General features: G+C 39.7%; 3 protein-coding genes and 2 long non-coding RNA genes across 5 annotated transcripts; all 5 read right to left on the bottom strand.

Moving 5' to 3' along the window:
• Nucleotides 1-324: 324 nt before the first annotated feature.
• On the bottom strand, nucleotides 325-3,182 carry LOC105389630. The gene is made up of 2 exons (XM_011560774.3): nucleotides 2,753-3,182; nucleotides 325-2,673 (listed from the first exon to the last, which is right to left on the bottom strand). Exons 1-2 carry the CDS (start codon nucleotides 3,179-3,181, stop codon nucleotides 2,086-2,088), a joined length of 1,017 nt encoding a protein of 338 aa, XP_011559076.3. The 5' UTR covers nucleotide 3,182; the 3' UTR covers nucleotides 325-2,085.
• Nucleotides 3,183-3,274: 92 nt separating this feature from the next.
• On the bottom strand, nucleotides 3,275-4,153 carry LOC125488668 (the record flags this gene model as incomplete). The annotated part of the gene is made up of 1 exon (XM_048621835.1): nucleotides 3,275-4,153. A coding segment is annotated over one exon (396 nt), but the record flags the coding sequence as incomplete, so codon positions are not given.
• Nucleotides 4,154-4,197: 44 nt separating this feature from the next.
• On the bottom strand, nucleotides 4,198-5,536 carry LOC119694180. Its single transcript, XR_007266413.1, has 2 exons — nucleotides 5,307-5,536; nucleotides 4,198-4,716 (listed from the first exon to the last, which is right to left on the bottom strand). It is a non-coding gene; the product is annotated as an uncharacterized LOC119694180 (long non-coding RNA).
• A 1,523-nt stretch (nucleotides 5,537-7,059) lies between these two features.
• On the bottom strand, nucleotides 7,060-9,269 carry LOC125488515. The gene is made up of 3 exons (XR_007266414.1): nucleotides 8,962-9,269; nucleotides 7,253-7,479; nucleotides 7,060-7,101 (listed from the first exon to the last, which is right to left on the bottom strand). It is a non-coding gene; the product is annotated as an uncharacterized LOC125488515 (long non-coding RNA).
• Nucleotides 9,270-12,368: 3,099 nt separating this feature from the next.
• Nucleotides 12,369-21,699, bottom strand: LOC125488695. The gene is made up of 2 exons (XM_048621923.1): nucleotides 20,534-21,699; nucleotides 12,369-13,619 (listed from the first exon to the last, which is right to left on the bottom strand). The coding sequence occupies exons 1-2, from the start codon at nucleotides 21,497-21,499 to the stop codon at nucleotides 13,614-13,616; spliced, it is 972 nt and encodes a 323-aa protein (XP_048477880.1). The 5' UTR covers nucleotides 21,500-21,699; the 3' UTR covers nucleotides 12,369-13,613.
• Nucleotides 21,700-21,979: the final 280 nt, after the last annotated feature.

Raw genomic sequence — 21,979 nt, 5'->3', positions numbered from 1 at the left:
GAAAAGTGGGTGCAGCAAGGCACCTCTGCCTACCCCGCAAGGGAGTACATTAGTACAAGGTGTGAGTGTTTATATTTTATATATTATTATTTATCTCATTTAATATGTAAACCCTTTCGGAGCCGACCAACCATTTCCCAAAACATCCTATCCCAAAACACCCATGCATTTCAATAGAACAAAAATCCTATTATTTTGACACCCGCAGGTTATATCATAAAGCTCATATTGTATGGCTGTAACTTATACTAGTTTCTAGCTATTATTCTGTGCTAATATCAAGTATTTCTTTTTTCTAGTAGACAAAAAATAAAATTGTATGCATTAAGTATATTTTATGTAAATCATTTATTTATCTCTAGTGGATATTTTTTGTATTGTAACACAAAATAGTTAAGAAGATAGCAGACATTTGCATATTTTACTTAACCTTTACCTATCTTAATATATAAATAACTCTTTATACAGGGTGCTTGTTTATTAGTGGGCATCCCGTTGGCAGGTGAATGTACTCGACATACTGTATATCTTCTAACAGCTGTTCCATAGAATTCTGATTGAGTAGGTATTTAACTTAACTATGAAACAGTTTTTTTATTTTTCCCGATTTCAGAGTTGGCTCCATAATGAAAGTTATACAGTATGTCGACTACATTCACCTGCCAAAGGGATGATCACTAATAAACAAGCATTTGTATATTATACTTGTACTCTACCACTTGTTACGTCTATTAGTGGCTTTATAATAATAATAAGTATTACTTATAACAAACTTTTACGTAAAAACCGTCTGCAGTCGGAACATACTTAGAACCTAAATGACACGCGTGGTCAATGAAGCTCTTAACAATGTTAACATCTTCAGAAGCATTGTTTCCTTCTGTGTGTACGAAAGACTTGCAGCTAGGATACCTTGTACATTTCCAGACCGCGCCTTTAAAAGTCTTGTAATGGCAGAAGAACAAATACGAAGCGTTGTGTAGCAAATAATCTTTTCCGTTCGCCATCTTGATCATCTTGAAGGTTTCTTCTTCTTTAATAAAAATATATAAATTAATGTTACTACGTAGCATTGCTCTCACGCTAAACTCTGACTATTAATCATTATAATCGTCTATTGCTGGACATTGTCTCTCCCAGGGAGCACCAGAGGGGTCTCTCTCTAAATCGTGAACGAACGAGAATTATCATGCAATCGACTCGCTCAATACAACGAGATAGAGCCTTGGTTCGCGCAGCGCTTTGAAGCTTCGGAAAAACAATACTGAGACGTTAACCACGACTGCGACTCTATCTCGTTGTACTTTATTCGATTCGTGACCATTTTCGTTCATTCGTTCGAAAATTAAGAGAGTGACCCTCCAGGAAACTCTTTACTCAGCCGTCCTTATTCACCCACTACCTGTGGGACGGAGGACAGGGTGTCCCACGCTATGCTTGTTTTTTCGGCGATTTCCACTCGAGAACGTTTACGGTAGCGGTGATCGCTTGCCCAGCAGATATGTCGACACACAGCCACTTCAGTTTGTTAAGAACTATGCCAGAAAATAACTTAGTCTCTGAAGAATTACCTCCTTACTGATGCGATCCCAAAGAAACCCCGAGCATAGCTCTACCATAAATACTGTAGGTACAAGGAAATACTTTTTTTTCTATTCCATAAAACATTTTTTAATTTCATATTTATGGCACAGCACACACTAACACAATAATATTAAAAACATAATTATATAACGATAATAAGTGTTATGGCGTTCAATCAAAATGAATTGAATACAGCCTTAAAGCCCTTAAAGCCTAATGAGGCCTTACATCTAATCTATACAACCACTCAATCTCTCATGGCACAATTGATCATGGCGTTTGTTCTACATGAGATATCATAACTTTGTACATTTATCTTATATTTGTGCAATAAAGTCAAATAAATAAATAAACTCTTTGAACCCTAGGGAAACATAGTTTTCTTTGGCAATACAAGAAAGGAAACTTATTTATTTACACTATTTAAAAAGTATTATTAGTGAGTGAATTATATTTTACCTAATAAAATGATATAAATAATTCAATATCGTGACAATAATATTAAATTATATATGGCGGTGACTTTGGTGTTGTCCGGGATATTTCAATTTCAAGAGAAGTGCTTGGGTGTGGAGGATACGTGTAATGCTGACTCGTTGAATCTGTCCCCGTGATGTTATTTTCCATAGCCTCTTCTATGTAGCCCGCAGCCATTCTATTTGCCTTCCACCCTCCAGTTCTTTTAATCGCCATTATATCGGCACCAGAGCTCGCCATCAATGTAGCCGATGTTCTTCTAAAGCAGTGTCCCGAATATTGATGTGGATTTGGCAACTCGAGATAGGTGGCTATCTCTTTAGGGATAGCTGCAATCTTGTTCTTGCCCATTACTTGCCGAAAACACTTACCGTTCATATATTTTATGAATAATCTGTTCGTTTCTATATCGCCTGGTCGTAAATTTATGTATTTTTGTATTGTATTCACATATTCTTCTCTAATAAAGAATGTTCGGTCGGAAGAAGTTTCGTTTGCAGTGCCACGTAACTTCACCAGTAGTATTTCTCCTTGTTTTTCAATGTCAGAAACCTTCAGATTTATTAACTCGTTGCCTCTGCAGGCGCCACTTATTCCCAATATCAACAGAACCTGGAAAACAGACATATCTCTGTGATTGTATTACCCAAACGCAATATAAAAAGTAAATTACGATAAAAGATTAACATACCTTCATTGCTAGGTATATATCATCAGGTGCAGTCTTTAAGAAGGTATCCACTTGTTGGTTTGTGAAAACGTTGGATCTTTTTGATCTAAATCCTCTTGCTCGTTCTTTGAGAAACGATGTTAGCCTCTCATAGTTTTTTAAATTTACATTATGTTTAGAACTTAATGTTGTCTTCAACATAGAATAGACGCTCCATAATGTTGAAGGTTTGTACGTTTCTGATAATTCGAAGAAATATGTTAGCAAATCGTTTTCTTCTAACGATGTGACATTCTTCTCAGTGCGCCATTTCATAAAATCGTCATACGATTTCAGGTATCTCAGTTCCGATTTAAATGGTAAAAGTGTGTCTCCTATTACATCAACTTTTTCTTTTACGAAATCGGGCGTCAAGACCATATCTGATGGTTCTGAAACAGATTCAATCATTATATAAATACAAATCTACCACATGTGTAATCTGCGTGAAGACCATTACTGATATAATACTAAAAAAGTACCTAACATAATAAAAAATCTGTGTCAGGTATTTCGTCATAGTTTTATTAATATATGTACAACAATATACAGTGTTTATTATTATTAACAAAATAGTACGTTTCACGTTACCTACCTAACCGGTACTTCACCGGAACATAATTATATTTACAACTTCGTGATCTTCTGAGGTACAGACGATTTTCATTGTTGTGGTGCACCGAATAAATTTATAAAAATATTCAAGCAATAAAGCAGCATAGCTTCATAATATAACACTCACGAGCAATGAAAAACTTACACATATTGGCAGGTGGAACTTTTTCCTGGCCGTAACTGTATTTATTCGTTTGCCCCAATACAATAGTTAACTTTTTGGTTTGCTGGAGGTATAATTTTACATTTATACATGAATTGAATTGAACTTTCTGACTGGCCTTCAATGGCCAACTATTTGAATGCTCACGGCTTACCACAACTGAAAACGCCGAGACAATAACATTTCTTACTAACTTATTTCTTCCAGGGCTATAAGCCGAACAATTCATCGTGGAAGGACTTTGCCGTCAGTATCTTCGGTAAGGTACTCTTGAGCTCGTGGTTGTGGAACGTCTTCCCCTTGATGATGTTCATCTTCATGCCGATGACGAGAGACGCCTTGCACTTGGGGTACTTGGTGCAGCTCCAGCGCGAGCTCTTGATGGCTCGGTAGTTGCAATAGTACGTGTAGCCCTGGTACACCGCCTGGATCTTGCCGCTGATCTCTGATCTTATTAGTCGCACTGCAAACACGGGACTTGTTAGATTCTTTACTAATTGAATGTTGACTACGCAATATTGCGTAGTTGATACCAGTGATACAAGGTAGGTACCATTGGCATTCAAAGGGTTAATGATTATCAAATCAATCGTTTTTTCAGCATTATGAAATAATATACCTTACACTTACATGTAATAAAAAACTATAATTTAGAGCAAAAGATATTTTTATTATTATTTACAAAACGTATATAGTCCCATATACACAATAAAAACGGTCTGATACTTATTGTGTGTGTAAAATAGGTACAGATATCGCATAGCGACAACACCACTGTTTACCAATAAAAAAGTATTTAAAATTCAAATGTTAACGCAATCAGTCTGGTATTTATCAGAATAAGAAATTTACTAAACACGATTTTACAGTAAGTATATAAACTTTCAGCCAAAATTGGCATAGTTTTTTTTTATAGTCCTTTGTACAGGTTTGTTAATTATTTTCGTATAAGTTCCATCAGCAGTTCTATAAAGTTGTGAAGCTTGGTGGTTGTGGTCAATGTGACTGTAATGAATGTTCAGTCCATCATCAATGATTACGTGAGACTTGCATTTCGGAAACCGGGTGCAGCAACACTTGAGCCCCAATTTGGTATGATATCGATGGAAAAATGTGTATCCATCGTAGAAATATACCGTCTTTCCACAGGTGAGTGTTATCTGTTGTACTGTAATCAGAACGAAGAGGTACATGGTAGAGAACATAACACTGGCACATAATATGTAATGACATAAAGGGAATATGTGGAAACCTATATCCATATCCAAGGACCAAGGCAGAGCCTCTATCGATGGATCAATATTCTCACAATCATTATCATCATTAATCTAAGGCTGTAAGAATAATTTATATTTTTGTCAGTCTGATATTTAGTAGTAATAATTCTTGTATACTTACATATATAGGTATATTATGAATATAATATTTATTATAATTATTGATTTGCCTATAACTTATATACAAACATATAGCATATAAAATATATTACCTATATTCATTTAAATATATTATAATTGCGAAACAAGTATATTGGTACCGTTTGAATTATATTTTCCTGACCATTTCAATATTTATACCTGAAATAAAATAAAAGTCATAAAATAAAATATTATATAACTTTAATATAAACGGAGCAACTTAGAATCAAGGTACGGTCAGAAGGACATAAAGTATCCACCCGCTTACACGTTCATGTTAAAAAAAGTTCTATTTTTTCCGCTTATAAGAAGACTTATACCTTTTGTTGACCGTACGTACCTTGACGTAGGTGCCGTTTTTCAGCTCATGGAACACTGAGGGGCGATGGTTGTGTGTTCCGACGACGGTCAGCACCTCCAGGTCGAAGTTGGTGTTCAGGTAAGAGTTACACCTGGCAGTACACCACCAGGTGTAGCCGGTCTTGGAGTTTCTCTTCTTGTAGTACGTGAAGCCTTCTTTCAGCAAGTACTGCTTGTTGTTCGACATCGTGATCAGTTTTACTGGAATCGGGCGGTGACCGCATTAGTTTTGTCGGTAGAGAAGCACATGGCATGTTATACAAGAGGAAGTTTCGTCGAGATTGTGAAGAAAAATTGAGTTAGATAATTCTTATATTTGGAAATGGGTAAAAAATATAAAACCATAAAGTAGTATGATGAATTTAATATCAGTGAATGACATTATTTAGGTATATTTCACAGTAATCATTTCATCAATCCAGTTGTTTCCGGTAGGTAGCACATTGATGTCGATTCTGAAGGCAGAAATTCTAATTTTAACGCTGTCAAACTAAAAAATTTGCTAGCATAAAATGACATTTACGGAAACAATCATAAAGTCGAATTTTAAACAAAGAAATTAAGGTTTTGACAGCTCTAAATTTAGAATTTCTGCCTTCAGAATCGACATCATTGTTTATATTATGTTATTCTCAGTGTGAAGCACACTATCAGGTACTACACTGACAGACGGACACCAGTATACGGATGTTTTATGGACCTTTCAAAGGCTTTTGACCTTGTCTCATACGACATCCTATGGCGGAAGCTGGAGGAAGTGGGTCTGCCACCGGAGTTGATATCTCTCTTTAGGTACTGGTACCTCAATCAAGAGAATCGAGTCAGGTGGTTAGGTAAATTTTCAGAGCCGTGTAGGCCTGAGTGTGGGGTGAGACAGGGGGGGTTGAGCTCTCCCATACTTTTTAGTTTATATATAAACGCGCTGATAGAGGGGCTCAGCAGCATGCATATTGGCTGCTATATCGATGGTGTGTGTATGAACAACTTCAGCTACGCTGATGATATGGTGCTGCTGGCCCCCTCTGTCAGTGCACTCAACGAGCTGCTTGCAGTGTGTGAGTCCTACGCAAAATCTCATGGACTTAACTACAATACCAAAAAGACGGAATTTATGGTTTTTAAATCAGGTACCAAGGTCCCAACTTTTGTTCCGCCCATCAGGCTCAACGGTGTTGCTCTTAGAAGAGCTCATCAGTTTAAATATCTTGGGCACGTGTTGACCGAGGACCTGAATGATGACGCGGACATGGAGAGGGAACGCAGAGCATTATCAGTCAGGGCGAATATGCTGGCCCGCAGATTTTCCCGATGTACACCTGCAGTCAAAATTGCGCTTTTTAAAGCATACTGCACTTCTTTGTACTCGGGAAGTTTGTGGGTAAGATATACCCAAAAGGCGTATAATGCTCTGCGTATCCAATTCAATAATGCATTTAGGGCACTGTTGCGGCTACCCCGCTTCTGCAGTGCCTCAGCAATGTTCGCCGAGGCACGCACAGACGGCTTCAATGCAATCTGGCGCAAGAAGTCGGCCTCTCTTTTGGGCAGAGTGCGGGGGAGCGGTAACAGTATCCTAAGTGCTATAGCAGAAAGAAATGACAGTCCACTTGTCTGGCAACTAGTCATAAGAACAAAATCTGTTTTAGTTATTAAGTAGTGTTAAGTAGATATTAGAATTTAAGTTTTGTAAATGTGTGTTTTTATATGGACAAATTGTCTGAAATAAATAAATTATTATATATTATTATGTTCATTTCTCGCTATCATATTCCAACCTAAAACAAATAAGTAGGTATTAAATTAGTAATAAGTAATGGATTCAGCTAACGAAGCATTCGTAAATATTGAACTACAAACTATACTACAGCAGAGCTATGGTTGTATAATCTTAGCACTACGAAACTTAGATATGAAATACCTATTTACCTTAATATAAGTGCCATCAGCAAGCTGGTGATACTTGGCTGGCTGGTGTAGATGTTCACCTCTTATCTCTTGTATTTCCAATTCATGGCTGGTCTTGACGTAAGCTCGACATAAACAATTCGTGCAGCACCATTTCATTCCTCTTTGCAATGTGGATTTCTTGTAATAAATGTATTTGTTGATCATAAGGTGTTGCTTGCCCGATTTGGACATTGTTATGAATTTAACTGAAAGTAGTAAAACATGTTTATTAAATTTATAAATATACTGTTGTTTGGATCGGGACGGAATGGCCAGGGATTTCAATGTAAAAGACAGAAGGCACATTTTTTTAGGCAATATTTATTATTTCTTTTAAATTAGAAAAAAAAATATTGCTTTATTTCTGGCTAGGCTTGCAATTGCTGCTTTGTGGCCAATGAATAGTACTACTTTTACTATTGTTATAATTTCACCTGAAATAAAGGTATTTTTTTATTTTTATTACTAAGTTAGTGACAACGTAAAAACCATTTTAGCCACACCGTGTCTGTAAGTGATTGTTTATTTTTATTTATTGCAAGGGCGTACCCAGGTAGGAGCAGGGGGGGCAACTGCCCCCCCCCTAGATGATAAAATAAACGTAGATTTTCCTTACAAGTGGGAATTAAAAACGTGCTAGTTACTGTGCGCTATATGAAGTGTTGGAAACAAAGTATCTTTTCTTTTTAGTCAGATATTTGGGTGCGTATTGCGACGTATAAAAACGAAATGTATAATTTCACATTAATAACGTTCACAACATATAATGAACGTTACGTATAACAACAAAATCTATATTTTCATAAGGTATAAGATTCAATTGGTATATCGTACATTTCATATAATATCAAAATAACTAACACTCACGAGGACTAATATCGATTCGTATAACATACATTACGTATATCAATTAAAATATATACTATAATTTTGTATAAAGTTCTTCTCATATCGCATAATCTGTGTTTAATTACCCAACGCCGTCAAACCCCCTAGCACCAAAACCTAAAGATAGGTGCGACGACGAGCAAAGCGAGGAGGAGCGTGTTAGGTGCACATGTTCGTTAAAAGCAAAGCGGAGCGCAGCGAAGCGGAGCGGAGCGTCTCCCAACATAGCTCCAATAATAATATATTTTTTTGTTCATTATACATAATGTTATTATATACGGTGAACAATATATGTTATAAACGTTATATATTTTAATCGATATATCAATTGAAATTATACTTTTTGAACGTTATTCTTTACAAAATTATGTATTTAGTAATTATGCCTTTCGTTTGTTATGCACAGTGATCGTTATACTTAATAAATTTATATCATATGGGCGTATACCTTGTGAATGTTATACCATGCGTTTTTATACCTCGTATTACTTACCCCAGATATTTTGATTTAATATTCTTTTATCTATAATGTTTCAATAAAACCCGAGTAACCCGACCGACCATCATCTCGGAACAGGTATGAGCTGCCCCCCCTTAGCTGAAATCCTGGGTACGCCCTTGATTTATTGCACAATATACAAAAGTAATATGTACAATCAGGTTGACTTAATGCTAAAAGCATTTTCTACCAGTCAACCTGCAGGAGGTACAGGGAGCACATTGAATGGGAGTGCAAAAAAAAACTTAAGACGATTTTAGCAAATTGTTCACGCGCCCGACGGGATAAATGTAACACTTACGTAGTTTCCCACTTTCGTGATATGATAAGCAGGAGCTGTGTGACTATGCTGCCCTTTTAAATAGTTGACGATCCCTTCCGGTGTGGTATAAACGCTCACTCGGCAGTTCTTACTCTTCCAACACGAGCATCGCCATTGAATCTGACTTCCGTCACTGGACGTGTAATATTTACTCATGGTATACCCTTCTACCATTAACAAGATCTGCCCACTGGGTTGCTTAATAAACATACCTAAAATATACAATTTGTTTAGAATTCACATAAAAATGAGCCTTTGAGCACAGCACAACCCAACGGTAAAAAAGTATTATCCATAGTCGGTTATCTAACCGACCGGGATTGATTTATAAATTAAACGTCATCTCCATATAAAATTCATGACAGATGTGTCAAACGTCAACCACTACTCCTTGGTTATGCTCTACTTAACGGACAATGGAGAAATTGGCACTAAGAGGCTGAAGTTATATATACGTACTAAACTCAGAATAAGGAGTCACTTATTTTAATAGTATCCAAATATCCTATCCTATCCTCTGGTAGGTCTACCATAAGCCATAAATACGCTTTTAATTCTAATTAAGATTGTGCCGTCCCATTTTGTTTACAATATCTGTATAGTAGAATCAAAATAACTGCCTATATTTAATATAGGCAATTTAATATATCTTGTAACTAATATTTGATATAATTCCCATCGGCGGAGATGAGAAATCGTGGCGGGTCATGATTGTGCTCATTCTTTTCATCTATGATGTCGACCTCGTTCATGGCGGTGGTGACCGAGGCTCTGCATTTGATTCTGTGCCTGGAACATTCCCATCTTATACCAACTGAGGTTTGGTTTCGCCTGCGATATGTATAACCCCGATACATTAAAACTGATCTACCACAGCTAAGCATTACCATTTTACCTAAAAAAACAATAATTAAGTCGGTTATGCTTTCTTATATAAGGATACGATTCAACCTTGAAGGTGACGGGAAAATACAGATGAGTATCACATCACAATCCGGCCCGAAGGACCATTAATATGTATCTCTTGCTAGCTCCGCACTGTCTTTAGTTATGATAGTAAACCAAATTTGATTCATGATAGATTTATTAAACTTTCACAGTTATTATAATAATAGATTGAAAATGCAATCGCACGCTATTGTGTAAAATTATGTAAGTAATTGCTGACGCGGCAAACATGTACAGTTGGTTCCGTACTTTAAGTATAGGTACATAATACATAATCGAATAAAATATAATTATTGTTTACATTCAAAGTATTTCAATTATACTTTAATATAGCTCCCATTGGCGGAAATGTGAAATATTGGCGGTGTATGGTTGTGCTCGTGCTTTTTCTCGATAATGTCCACCTCGTGCAGAGCAGTGGTCACCGTAGCTCGGCATTTGATTTTGTGTCTTGAGCAACCCCATCTTATTCCCTTCGAAGTTTCTCTCAGCCTGCGATACGTATAACCCTGATACATTAAAACTGCTTTACCAGAACCAAGGGTTATGATTTTACCTATAGAAAATAAAAAAATGCGTATAATTACGTTTCCATACGATAGACATCGGAAAAAATTGGCGAGTGTGAAGTAAATTAAACAACGTCTTATGTACATTACGGTTTATTCCAGAATGAATCATATATGGCCCCTACCCACACAAGCTCCTTTATTACTAATCTATATCTACCTACATTACATACACTACAATCCTCTCCACTTAAATAACAGTATACTCTTAACGAACTTACTTAATTAAATTTAATCATATACTTAAGTGATCACTAAACTTAACTATTATACTTACTTACTACTTGTTATACATATATAATACTAAACCATTATTTATACACAGGATTCTGATTACGAGTACTTCGTATAGGTTTCGCGGTAGGCGGAGACTGTGGTAGATTCACTGTTGTACTAGGCGTAGGCGATTTTGTAACCGTGTGATCCGTGTTATCAATGCTATCACTTAGCGAAGGACTATAGTCGCAGGCACCGCTCACCCTCGGCCCTGAATCACGACGCCGAACCGGATCGCAAGGCGGAGGTGCAACACTTAAGGACGACCTCTGCCTTAGTTGGTCAATATGTCTATGTGTCTCAGAACCATCTTCCCTACGGACAGTATAGTCAGTAGTGCCTAACCTCTCTGACACTTCCCCCGCAACCCACTTTTTACCCGGTTGGTATTGCCTACACCATACTGTATCGCCTGCCTTTAGCTCCCTGACACTACCCCCTGCACCCTCGACCTGACTACGCTGAGCTCTCAACACCTTTTTTTCCCTATCTGGCTTTATTACATCAAGTCTAGTTCTCAACGAACGCCCCATTAAAATTTGCGCTGGGCTATCCCCCGTTGTGCAATGCTCGGTGTTACGATAATGTAGTAAAAACTTCTGTAATGCCATTGATACATTCGAATTTTCCAATTTCGCCTTTTTTATAACTTTCTTAAGCGTTTTAACCGCATTCTCGGCAGCCCCGTTTGAAGCGGGATGATAAGGTGCGGAAAATATGTGGTCTATCCCGTTTGACCTTGTGAATAATTCGAACTCTGTGCTCGAGAATGGCGGGCCGTTATCGGAAATGATTTGTTTACACAACCCAAATTGCGCAAAAAGTTGACTTAACTTCTCAATGGCGTGCGTCGCGCCAGTGCTAGGCACCGCAAAGATTTCCATCCATTTAGAGGTAGCATCGACTACCACTAAGTACAACTGATTGAATATTGGACCCATGTAATCAACATGGAGCCTGGTCCACGGCCGGCCGTGCCAAGGCCACGGGCTCGGCTGGTGCGCGCGCGGCGCGTCGCTCTCGGCCGCGCACACCGCGCAGGCGCGACACGTCGCCTCGACACCTTCATCCACCCCCGGCCACCAAAAAAAAGTGTTAGCAGAGTTACACGAGCCACATATGGGAATCGTTAAAACCAAAAGTATAGCGCGTAGTTATGTAAACTACGCGCTATACTTTTGGTTTTAACGATTCCCATATGTGGCTCGTGTAACTCTGCTAACACTTTTTTTTTACAGCTTTCAGGGACGACCACTCTGTGGCCCCACATAATGCAACCCATTTCTACATAAAGTTCGTTCCTGCGATTGAAATAAGGTTTCACGCTTTGAATTTCAATCTCCTGCGGCCAGCCGTCGTTTATAAAACTAACGACTCTGCTCAAAATTGGGTCCCTGGCCGTCTCCCTTTTAATCAATGAAGCATCTAATAATAATGCGTCTTGTACTTGATGTAAGTAGGTTTGCTCGGGTATCTGATTGTTAGGATATTCTTTAACCTTTAATGGTAATCGCGAAAAACCGTCTGCTATATTTTCTTTCGTTGTGACATACTCAATGTCATAGCTATAAGCCGAAAGTATGACCGGCCCACCTTTGTAATCTACTCGCGGCCATAGGTGGTACGCCGGATTTTGATCCAAAAATACTAACTAATGGTTTGTGATCCGTTCTAAGTAAAAACTTTCTACCGTACAGATATTGGTGAAACTTTTTAAGGCTGACTATAATCGCTAAAGCTTCCCGCTGTATCTGAGCGTAATTTTTTTCCGCGTCGCTAAGCGTCCTAGACATGTACGCGACGGGGCGCTCCCCGCGCGCGCCCGGCTGCGTGAGCACTCCGCCTACCCCCTGCCCGCTTGCGTCGCACGTTAAGATTAACGGTTTATCCTCATCGTAGTGTGCTAATACCTCCGAGCTAGCTAGGACCCTTTTAATTGTATCAAAAGCCTCCTTGCACCTAGTACTCCATACCCAACTAACATCTTTTTTTAATAATTCATACAATGGTGCTAATATCTGACTCATATTTTTGATAAATTTGCCATAAAAATTAACCAGACCCAAGAATGACCTTAATTCGGCTACGTTTTCTGGTGGCGCCATCTCCACCATTGCTTTAACCTTCTCCGGATCGGTTTTGATACCGTCTTTTGATATTATATATCCGAGGTATTTCACCTCGTCCACCATAAACTCGCATTTATTTTTCTTCAATTTTAACCCATTTTCTGACAATCTACGCAGGACCTCCTCTAACGATTTTAGATGTTCCTCAATATTCCTACCTCCTACGATGACGTCATCGATGAAAACCCCCGTGAAAGGAATGCCTTTTAGCAAATTTGAAAGGGTCCGCTGAAATATCCCCGAACTGGATGATAGGCCATACACGAGCCGTTTGTACCTATAGAGACCTCTATGTGTGTTTACTACCGTATATTTTGCTGACTCATCGAGTTCCAGCTGATTGTACGCTTGGGATAAATCGCATTTACTGAATATAACCGACTTATTCAAGGTCATTAATAAGTCATCGAACCTAGGCAACGGATATCTATCGACCAACAAGGCAGGGTTAAGCGTGATTTTATAATCCGCGCATATTCTAAGTCCACCGTCCGCCTTACTCACCGGCACCAGCGGCGTGGCCCAGTCCGAGCAGTCCACCGGCTCGATGACGCCGTCCCGCAGCATGGCGTCGAGCTCGGCGTCCACGCGCTCCTTGAGCGCGAAAGGCAGCGGGCGCGCGCGGCAGAACACCGGCACCGCGTCCTCCCGCACCCGCAGCCTCACCTTCCCGCCAGTGAATCTACCCAGTCCGCCGCTGAATAGCTCCTTATGTCTGGAAAGTAACATGTTCAATTCTTTACCATCTGCCAATTGATTACATTGTTCAACCATATCTGTGCTTGTTAACAAAGGCACCTTCAACTCAGTTAACCAATGCCTGCCCAATAGCGATGTAGTACCACCTTCAATTACAAAGAGCTCTAATTGTTTTGTTATGTTGCCCCATTTAACATTAGGCTTAATTAAACCTAAGGGACGTACTCTGCTACCATCATAGAATTTTAAAACTAAATTATAGCTTTCCAACTGCCTATTACTAAACAAGGAATCATATGTTTCCTTACTGATACAACTTATGGCCGATCCTGTATCTAATTCTGATAGGATGATAAGGTCGGCTTTTACTTGCTGGGATTATTTAAACTCAAACAACATGCGTTCTGTATGAATCTTTATTTGCGTCTAATAAGAAATGTTAAACTGGTAAGTGGACTGTATGTATAGATAGGTAGACACTCATAATACCCATAAGCGGGGCGGCAGATTACAACTTGACAGCCATGTTTTTTTTTTATTATTTATTTTAGGCGGGAATCCATTATTACAACCATAGACATTCCGCCCACCAAGAACTTAGTTATTTTACTTAAGTAGGTACATTTAAAATATCAGATCATAAATGCAAACTAAACCTCTAGACTTAGAACTAATTTATATCTTAGAACGAACTCGATATAAACTTAACGACTGCAAAACACATTTTAGTATCAACATCCTAAATTCCTAACGTATTAACAATGAAATAGGTATCTCTAAAATATAACAATACATGTAGTTATTCAAAACGTAAGTATTTGCTAGCCGCCCACCATTACATAACATTGCTCACTGTAACAGGTAAGTATTAGTTCTAGCTTAAAACTTAAACTCAGATATTGACAACAAAATGTTAACAATTTAAACAATACTAAATATAACAAGTAGAAATTGCCAGCTTCAGCATTAACTATTCTAATTTAACAACCGACATAAACTGACAATCTTTAAAGTAAATAGCCTCTAAGACATTAACAATTTATTTAACTTAACTATTTAGTAATTACACAAATTTTACTTACTGGACGCTTGAACACTCCAGATTTACATTTCACTGATACTACACGAGTAATATTGTCAGGCCCAGTATGTTTAAGTATTATTTTACCTAGTACCCATTTAGCAGGGGGTAAATTGTCTTCTTTCAGGATAACAATATCTCCTATCTCGGGCTCAACACTTTTAGTATTCCATTTGTACCGTTGATTTAAATTAACTAAGTACTCCTTATACCATCGGTTCCAAAAATCATTTACAATTTTTTGCGTTAAGCGCCATCTGTCTAATCCTTGAACATTAAACTTAGTATAATCATCATCAGCTAGATTTAACAAAGGTTCACCTACTAAGAAGTGGCCTGGTGTCAAGGGGAGAGGGTCGCTTGGATCGTCACTAAGTACGGAAATAGGTCGTGAATTTAGACACGCTTCCACCTGCGCCAGAACTGTCGACATCTCCTCATAGGTAAGTGTACTATTCCCAACTACTTTACGCAGGTGCGTCTTTGTACTACGTACGCCGGACTCCCACAAACCTCCAAAATTTGGGGAGTGGGGAGGGATAAAATGCCACGTTGTACGCTCCAAGGTAAGTAACGAAGCAATTTCCTCCGTCAGTGATGATTTTGCACTGTTGAACATGTCTCGCATCTCTCTATCAGCTCCGACGAAATTAGTGCCATTGTCGCTATATAAATCTTGACAATGGCCTCGCCGAGCAGTAAAACGCCTGAATGCTGCTATGAAACCTTTAGCAGTTAAGTCAGTAACCGCTTCCAAGTGGACTGCTCGGGTAACCATGCAGACGAAGAGGCATATGTAGCCCTTATACGATTTAGCTCCTCTGCCTGGTGAAAATCTTATGTTGATAGGACCACAGTAATCCACTCCAGTAGACCTGAATGGTTTACTTGGTTTTAATCTCGCCTCAGGAAGAAGACCCATGAATGGAGTTGTCTTCTTGGTGGTATATCTTAAGCAGATAACACATTCTCGATAAACCTTCTTGACTTGTTCCTTGGCATGAATAATCCAAAATTTTGCTCTTAGAAAGTTTAACATAATCTGAGGACCTCCATGCATAGTTTGATGATGAGCATCAACAATTATGAGCTTGGTAAGGTGATCCTTAGCAGGCATAATTATTGGATGTTTCGTGTCATAACATGCGTCTGATTGTGCTATACGTCCCTGAACTCTTAATGTTCCTTTTTCGTCAAGAAAAGGGCAAAGAGTACGTAAATTACTCTTTTTAGGAACGCATCCTCGAGTCTTTAACTGTTTTATCTCGCTTTCATATTCTCGCCTTTGAACTTCTTTAACACAACAAAGTAATGTTTCATTTGTCTCCTCTACTGTAACAAATTTTGTTAATTTAGCTCTCTCGGTTTCTGGTATCTTTAAATTCAAAATTCTTCTGCAATAACTTAGTACTCTTAGCATTCTCGATAATGACGAAAATCTTGTCCAAATGAATTCTTCTTCATCTATCTTTGATAAAACAGTTAAAGCCTTGACTCTTTCCTCCTCGTGTGTGTCCTCAACCTTAGTACCATCACTCTCGATGTTAGGCTCAGAAAGCCACTGCGGCCCATTCCACCACAATGAGTTTTGTAGCAACTCATGTGGTTGCATGCCTCGCGAAGCGCAGTCCGCAGGGTTTGTCTCCGACGATACATGGCCCCATTGCTCATACTCCATGATGTTTAATATCGTGGACACTCGGTTGCTCACAAAAGTCGTCCAACGACTTGAGCCTCCCTTAAGCCATGCTAAAACGATGGTGGAGTCAGTCCAGCCATATAAATCCTCTTTAGGTATTTCCATCACTTGCGACACTTCGCTGATAAGTTTTGCTGCCAACGTTGACCCACACAGCTCGAGGCGGGGAATCGAAATCTCCTTTTCAATGGGGGCAACTTTGGTTTTTGCTGTCAGCAGGTGTACATGTACTTGGTTGCACTCGTCTATCACTCTAACATACACTGCTGCTGCAAAAGCTGACTTCGAAGCGTCCGAAAACACGTGTAGCTCGATTTTCGAGTTTTGAGTAGCATTGTACCATCTCGGTAGCTTTAGCTGTGTTAAATCTACTAACCCGCGTCGATATGCAAGCCACTCACTCAGTAGATCTTCAGTCAAACGATCGTCCCACTCTAGACCCGATTGCCACAGTTTTTGTATCAGAATTTTCGCCAGAACTATGACAGGGGCGATCCAGCCTAAGGGGTCATATAATCTTGCGACATCAGAAAGCACTTGCCGCTTTGATATCGAATCTGTGGGCTCTGGTAACTTTAACATGTACTCGAAACCATCAGCGTCTCTATTCCAACTCACTCCAAGAACCTTTATACTCTTGTTTAGTTTGATTGAATCAGATCCTTTTTCTTGCTCCTGTCCTGTCTTCTCTGTTTTCCTAATCTTCTGTAGTACTGTCTCTGAATTACTGTTCCATTTTTGTAGCTCAAAACCTCCTGATCTCAATAGTTCATTCATCTCATTGTATATATTCATAACTTCATCTTCTGTTTCAGCTCCCGTGATTAGATCGTCCATATAGAAATCTTGCCTTGTTAATTTTGCCGCTAACGGATATTTAGATTCTTCTAACTCAGCAAGTCTCTGTAGGCATTTGACAGCCAAATATGGCGCACATGCTGTTCCAAAAGTTAGCCGTAACAGCTTATAGTGCTGTATAGGTTGTGACTCATCCGATGAAAATCTCCAAACTATTCGTTGAAAATCGGTGTCTTCATCAGCCACACGGACCATCCTGTACATCTTCACAATGTCCGCGACGATGCACACCTTGTGCCTTCTCCATCTCATTAGTATGTGTCTCAAGTCTTGCTGCAACTTCGGACCTACGAGCAGATCGTCATTCAGCGAGACATTGTTAGTCCCTTTACTCGAAGCATCGAAGACGATTCTCACCTTTGTGGTCTCCTTGTCTTCTCTCACTACGGCGTGGTGAGGCAAGTAGACTGCCTTGGGATTCTCAAGCTCATTTTCATTCACCTTTCTCATGTGATTTAAACTCAAATATTCTTCAAACACTTTATTGTACTCTTCTCTCAGTTTAGGTTCTCTCTTTAGTTTTCTCTCTAAAATCTCTAGTCTCTTGATAGCTATCTCTTTTGAATTACCATATTGACTCTTAGGATCCTCCGTTGTAAATGGTAGCCTTACCACCAGTCTTCCTTCATCATCTCTCACTGTCGTTGCGTCGAAAATCTCTTCACACTTTTTCTCACTCTTGGTCATCTCTTTGTGTATTGTGTTAGGCTCATTTTCCATCTCCCAAAACTTCTTCAATAAGTCATCTTCTTTCACTTGTACATGCATGCTCATAACATTTGCCTTTGCTAGTTCCTCAGGACCTCTCGCCGCTCTTCCAGATAAAATCCATCCGAATATGGTATTCTGTGCTAGTAGACTCCCTTCAGATTGCTTAATCAAGCCATCTTGCAATATTTCAGCATACACCTCTGCACCTAGAAGTACATCTATTTTACCTGGTTTCGTGTATGTAGGATCAGCTAAAGGTAAGTGACCAATTTCTGACCACTCAGGAACTGTCAACTCAGCTGCGGGAAGTAAAGAAGTTAAGGAATGTAACACATACGCATTAACTTGTATCGAACTTTCTGGGCTATGGCGTGACTCTACTCGAAGCGAAACAGTGTGTTTTATTCTCATACGACCATCTCCCAGACCTGACACCCAACCACTAACAGGTTTACGTGTAAGCCCTAGTAATTGTACAGTAGCCTCAGTTACAAAAGATGCCTGCGATCCTTGATCGAGTAAAGCTCTAATAATTTGTTTACAACCTGTCGAATTAAATACCTTTACTCTAGCCGTCGCAAGAAGCACGCTGTTGGGTTGCATTTCTCCTCTGGAATGCGCTGCGGTGATGTGCGTGTCACCTTGGGATGTGCTTGGCCTCTCGTGTCCACTCGGTGACGCGGTCGCTGCAGCCTCGTTCGCTGACGTACCCTCGCGCCTGGCCTCCTTCTCCACTCGCTCGAAGTGTAGCATGGTATGGTGCCTCCTTCCGCATTTTCTGCAACTTGACTGCCGACACTTCAATGCTGCGTGAGTTGGTGATAAGCAGTTGAAGCACAGTCGGTTACTCTGGACATACTCTTGTCGCTCATTAGGTGTCATTAGCCCGAACCGCTTGCAGTGATAAATATAATGATTCTCATGACACATCGCACACTCGACATCATTGCTCTTTTGTTTATTCTCAATAGCAGTGTGAAATATTTTAGCTTTCGTGACAGGCTTGGCAGGTTGATTAGGACGCGTCACGTTAGTGTCGATCATCTCCAACGACCGGAATCGGTGCTCTAAATATTCTCGTAGTTGCTCCCAGGTCGGTAACTCATCAGTAACCATACTAACATGCTGCTCCCATTGTCTCATGGATTCTGTGTCTAATTTTGATACGACAAAAAATACAATAATTGCATCCCACGAGCTCGTATCGATACCCATATTTTGCAGGGACTTCAGACAAGTAGATGTTGTATCAAGTAAATTCTTCACTGCACCAGCTGATTCTGTATTTATTTTTCTCATAGCAAATAAACTTCTCAATATTGCGTTCGAGTTATATCTTTTATTGTTATAACGTTTCACTAATTGTTTCCAAGCTTCTTCGTAATTAGCTTCTGTAGTTGAAAAGTTGCTCAATAGATTCTTGGCTTCACCAGTTAAATAACTTTTTAAATAGTGTAATTTCTGTACTGCCGTAATGCTCTGGTTTTTATGTATAAGCGACGAAAACATGTCATAAAATGTTTGCCACTCTTCATATCTTCCGCTAAATGTAGGTAAGTTAATTTGAGGTAATTTAACTTCACTCTTTATCTCGGCGCTGCTGCCGGGCGCCGCCGCCGCCGCGGTGTCGGTGGCGGGCGCTGACGATGACGCTGCACTCGGTGACAACCGCTCGATAACCTCTCGTAACGCCGCCTTGTATTCCACATAATTATCTTCGAAAATGTCATACGTATTTTGCGTAAAATATGCGTCAGATCTATCTTGCGAAGCTAACACTATCGCCTTATGTCCTTCTTTAAAGTCGGTAAATAATTGTTCCAACAACTCCAACCTTGTAAGTAAATAAGGTAGCTTAATTTTCTCCTTGGCCGTTTTCTTGTAATTTTTGATAGATCGCTCCAACTGATCGAATAACTCATCTTGTAATGATATAATCTCGTCCACCTCCTTCGTAGTAGTCATTGTAGCTCACAAGTAATAATCCCAGCACAAGCACTAAGTCCGTAATTTATTAGGTAGGTATAGTTCTTAAAAACAACGTAAATGCACCCTGTCCATAGTCTGTAACTCACTCACTCAATGTCTCATATTAGAAGTTTTTAAGAATGTCTCAAAATCACGTAATTATTATTTATTTACGCACTCGCACTCAAGTTTATAACTTTTCAATTATAATTGCACTAAATCTTGCAAATAAACAGGTGTCCGCCGGCCGCCTTATCTCTGTCCCGGTGGTTCTTTTGTTCTCGCAGGTAGGCTCGCTCGCGCTCAGTCCGGTTCGATTTGGACCAAATGATAGGATGATAAGGTCGGCTTTTACTTGCTGGGATTATTTAAACTCAAACAACATGCGTTCTGTATGAATCTTTATTTGCGTCTAATAAGAAATGTTAAACTGGTAAGTGGACTGTATGTATAGATAGGTAGACACTCATAATACCCATAAGCGGGGCGGCAGATTACAACTTGACAGCCATGTTTTTTTTTTATTATTTATTTTAGGCGGGAATCCATTATTACAACCATAGACAAATTCCATACGTAATCTATGGCCATCTACATTTATGGGTAAACTCACCGGCTTGTAGCCACTCAAGCAGAGTTGGTTTAACTCCTCTTCACATTCTGCTGAGTCATCCTCTTCCTGGGCGGGTACTCCTTCATCTAGATGATGCAGAGATTTGCTCTGTTTGTATCCTCTGTTTCCCGCCCATCTGTGTCCGGCGCGCTCCGCCCACGCGGGGCATACACGCCGTAGGTGGCCTTCTTTACCGCATTTACTGCAGATTGCCCTTCTGAATCGACAGTCTTTTATCCCGTGGCTGCGTGCGCCGCACGCCTCACACTGAGCTGATTGATCAGCACTTCGAGCCGTGTCCGGCGAAGCCCATCTCCGCGCCCCACTAGGCCCGCGGCCGTAGGAGCCCTGCGCCGCCGAGCCGGATGGCCCGCGCGCCCGCGATGACGTCAGCGCATGTACCGCGCTGTTGCTATGGGCTGAGGCGCCGCCGCCCCCTGCACCCATGACCTCCACCGACGCCGCATCGCGCTCCGCCGCCTCCAGTGAACACGCAATCTTAACAGCTTGGCTGAAACTCAGACTGTCCTCCGCAAAAAGTCGTTGTCTAATTACGTCACTTTTTAAACCACATACTAACTGGTCCCGTAAATTGTCCTCTAAGTTAGCACCGAAATCACACTCACTTGATAACTTTTTAAGCTCCGTGTAATAATCTTTAACACTTTCGCCGCACGATTGCCTCCTTTGTCTGAACCGGTAACGCTCCGCCATTATGGAAACCTTTGGTTGCAGGTGATCTTTCAACGTGGAAACAATTACATTGTATTTTGTTGATGATGGCTTCCCTGGGCTTAATAAATCGCTCAATAGCGCGTACGCCGTATCACCAATGACCGTGATAAGCATAGGCACTCGATCCTTTTCTTCAATTTTGTTGATTTGGAAATACATTTCCAATCGCTCCACGTACCTCGCCCAGTTGCCACTCGCGACATCAAACTCGCCGATTCTCCCCACCGACATTGTTGTGATTCGATGCCCAGCTGATTCGTAAATAATTCTAATTACTTATACTGAAATGCTTCCGCGATATCGTTGAAAATCCTCGTTAGCCAATGAAGTAAATTAAACAACGTCTTATGTACATTACGGTTTATTCCAGAATGAATCATATATGGCCCCTACCCACACAAGCTCCTTTATTACTAATCTATATCTACCTACATTACATACACTACAGAGTGAATACCTAACATAGAGTAGGTATAATAATAGTAGAAAATAATTTACAAAAAGAGAGTCATAATTTTTCACGATGATTGATAATACAGGTAATTAGAAAAGTAGTAAAAAAGTCCTTTCGGGTTACCATTACAACTTTTCACTATAGAGATCAGATTTTTTTTCCCGAGATTTCAGAGGTCGTGGAACCAAAGCTTTTCCGAATGACCTCTGAGTCACACCCTTTTGGATTAATATACCCATTTTGCTACATTATGTATA

Source organism: Plutella xylostella, chromosome 6, assembly GCF_932276165.1.
Source record: "Plutella xylostella chromosome 6, ilPluXylo3.1, whole genome shotgun sequence".
Taxonomy (NCBI): Eukaryota; Metazoa; Arthropoda; class Insecta; order Lepidoptera; family Plutellidae; genus Plutella; species Plutella xylostella.
Note: the sequence above shows the minus strand (reverse complement) of the source record. Positions and strands in the feature narration are given on the sequence as shown.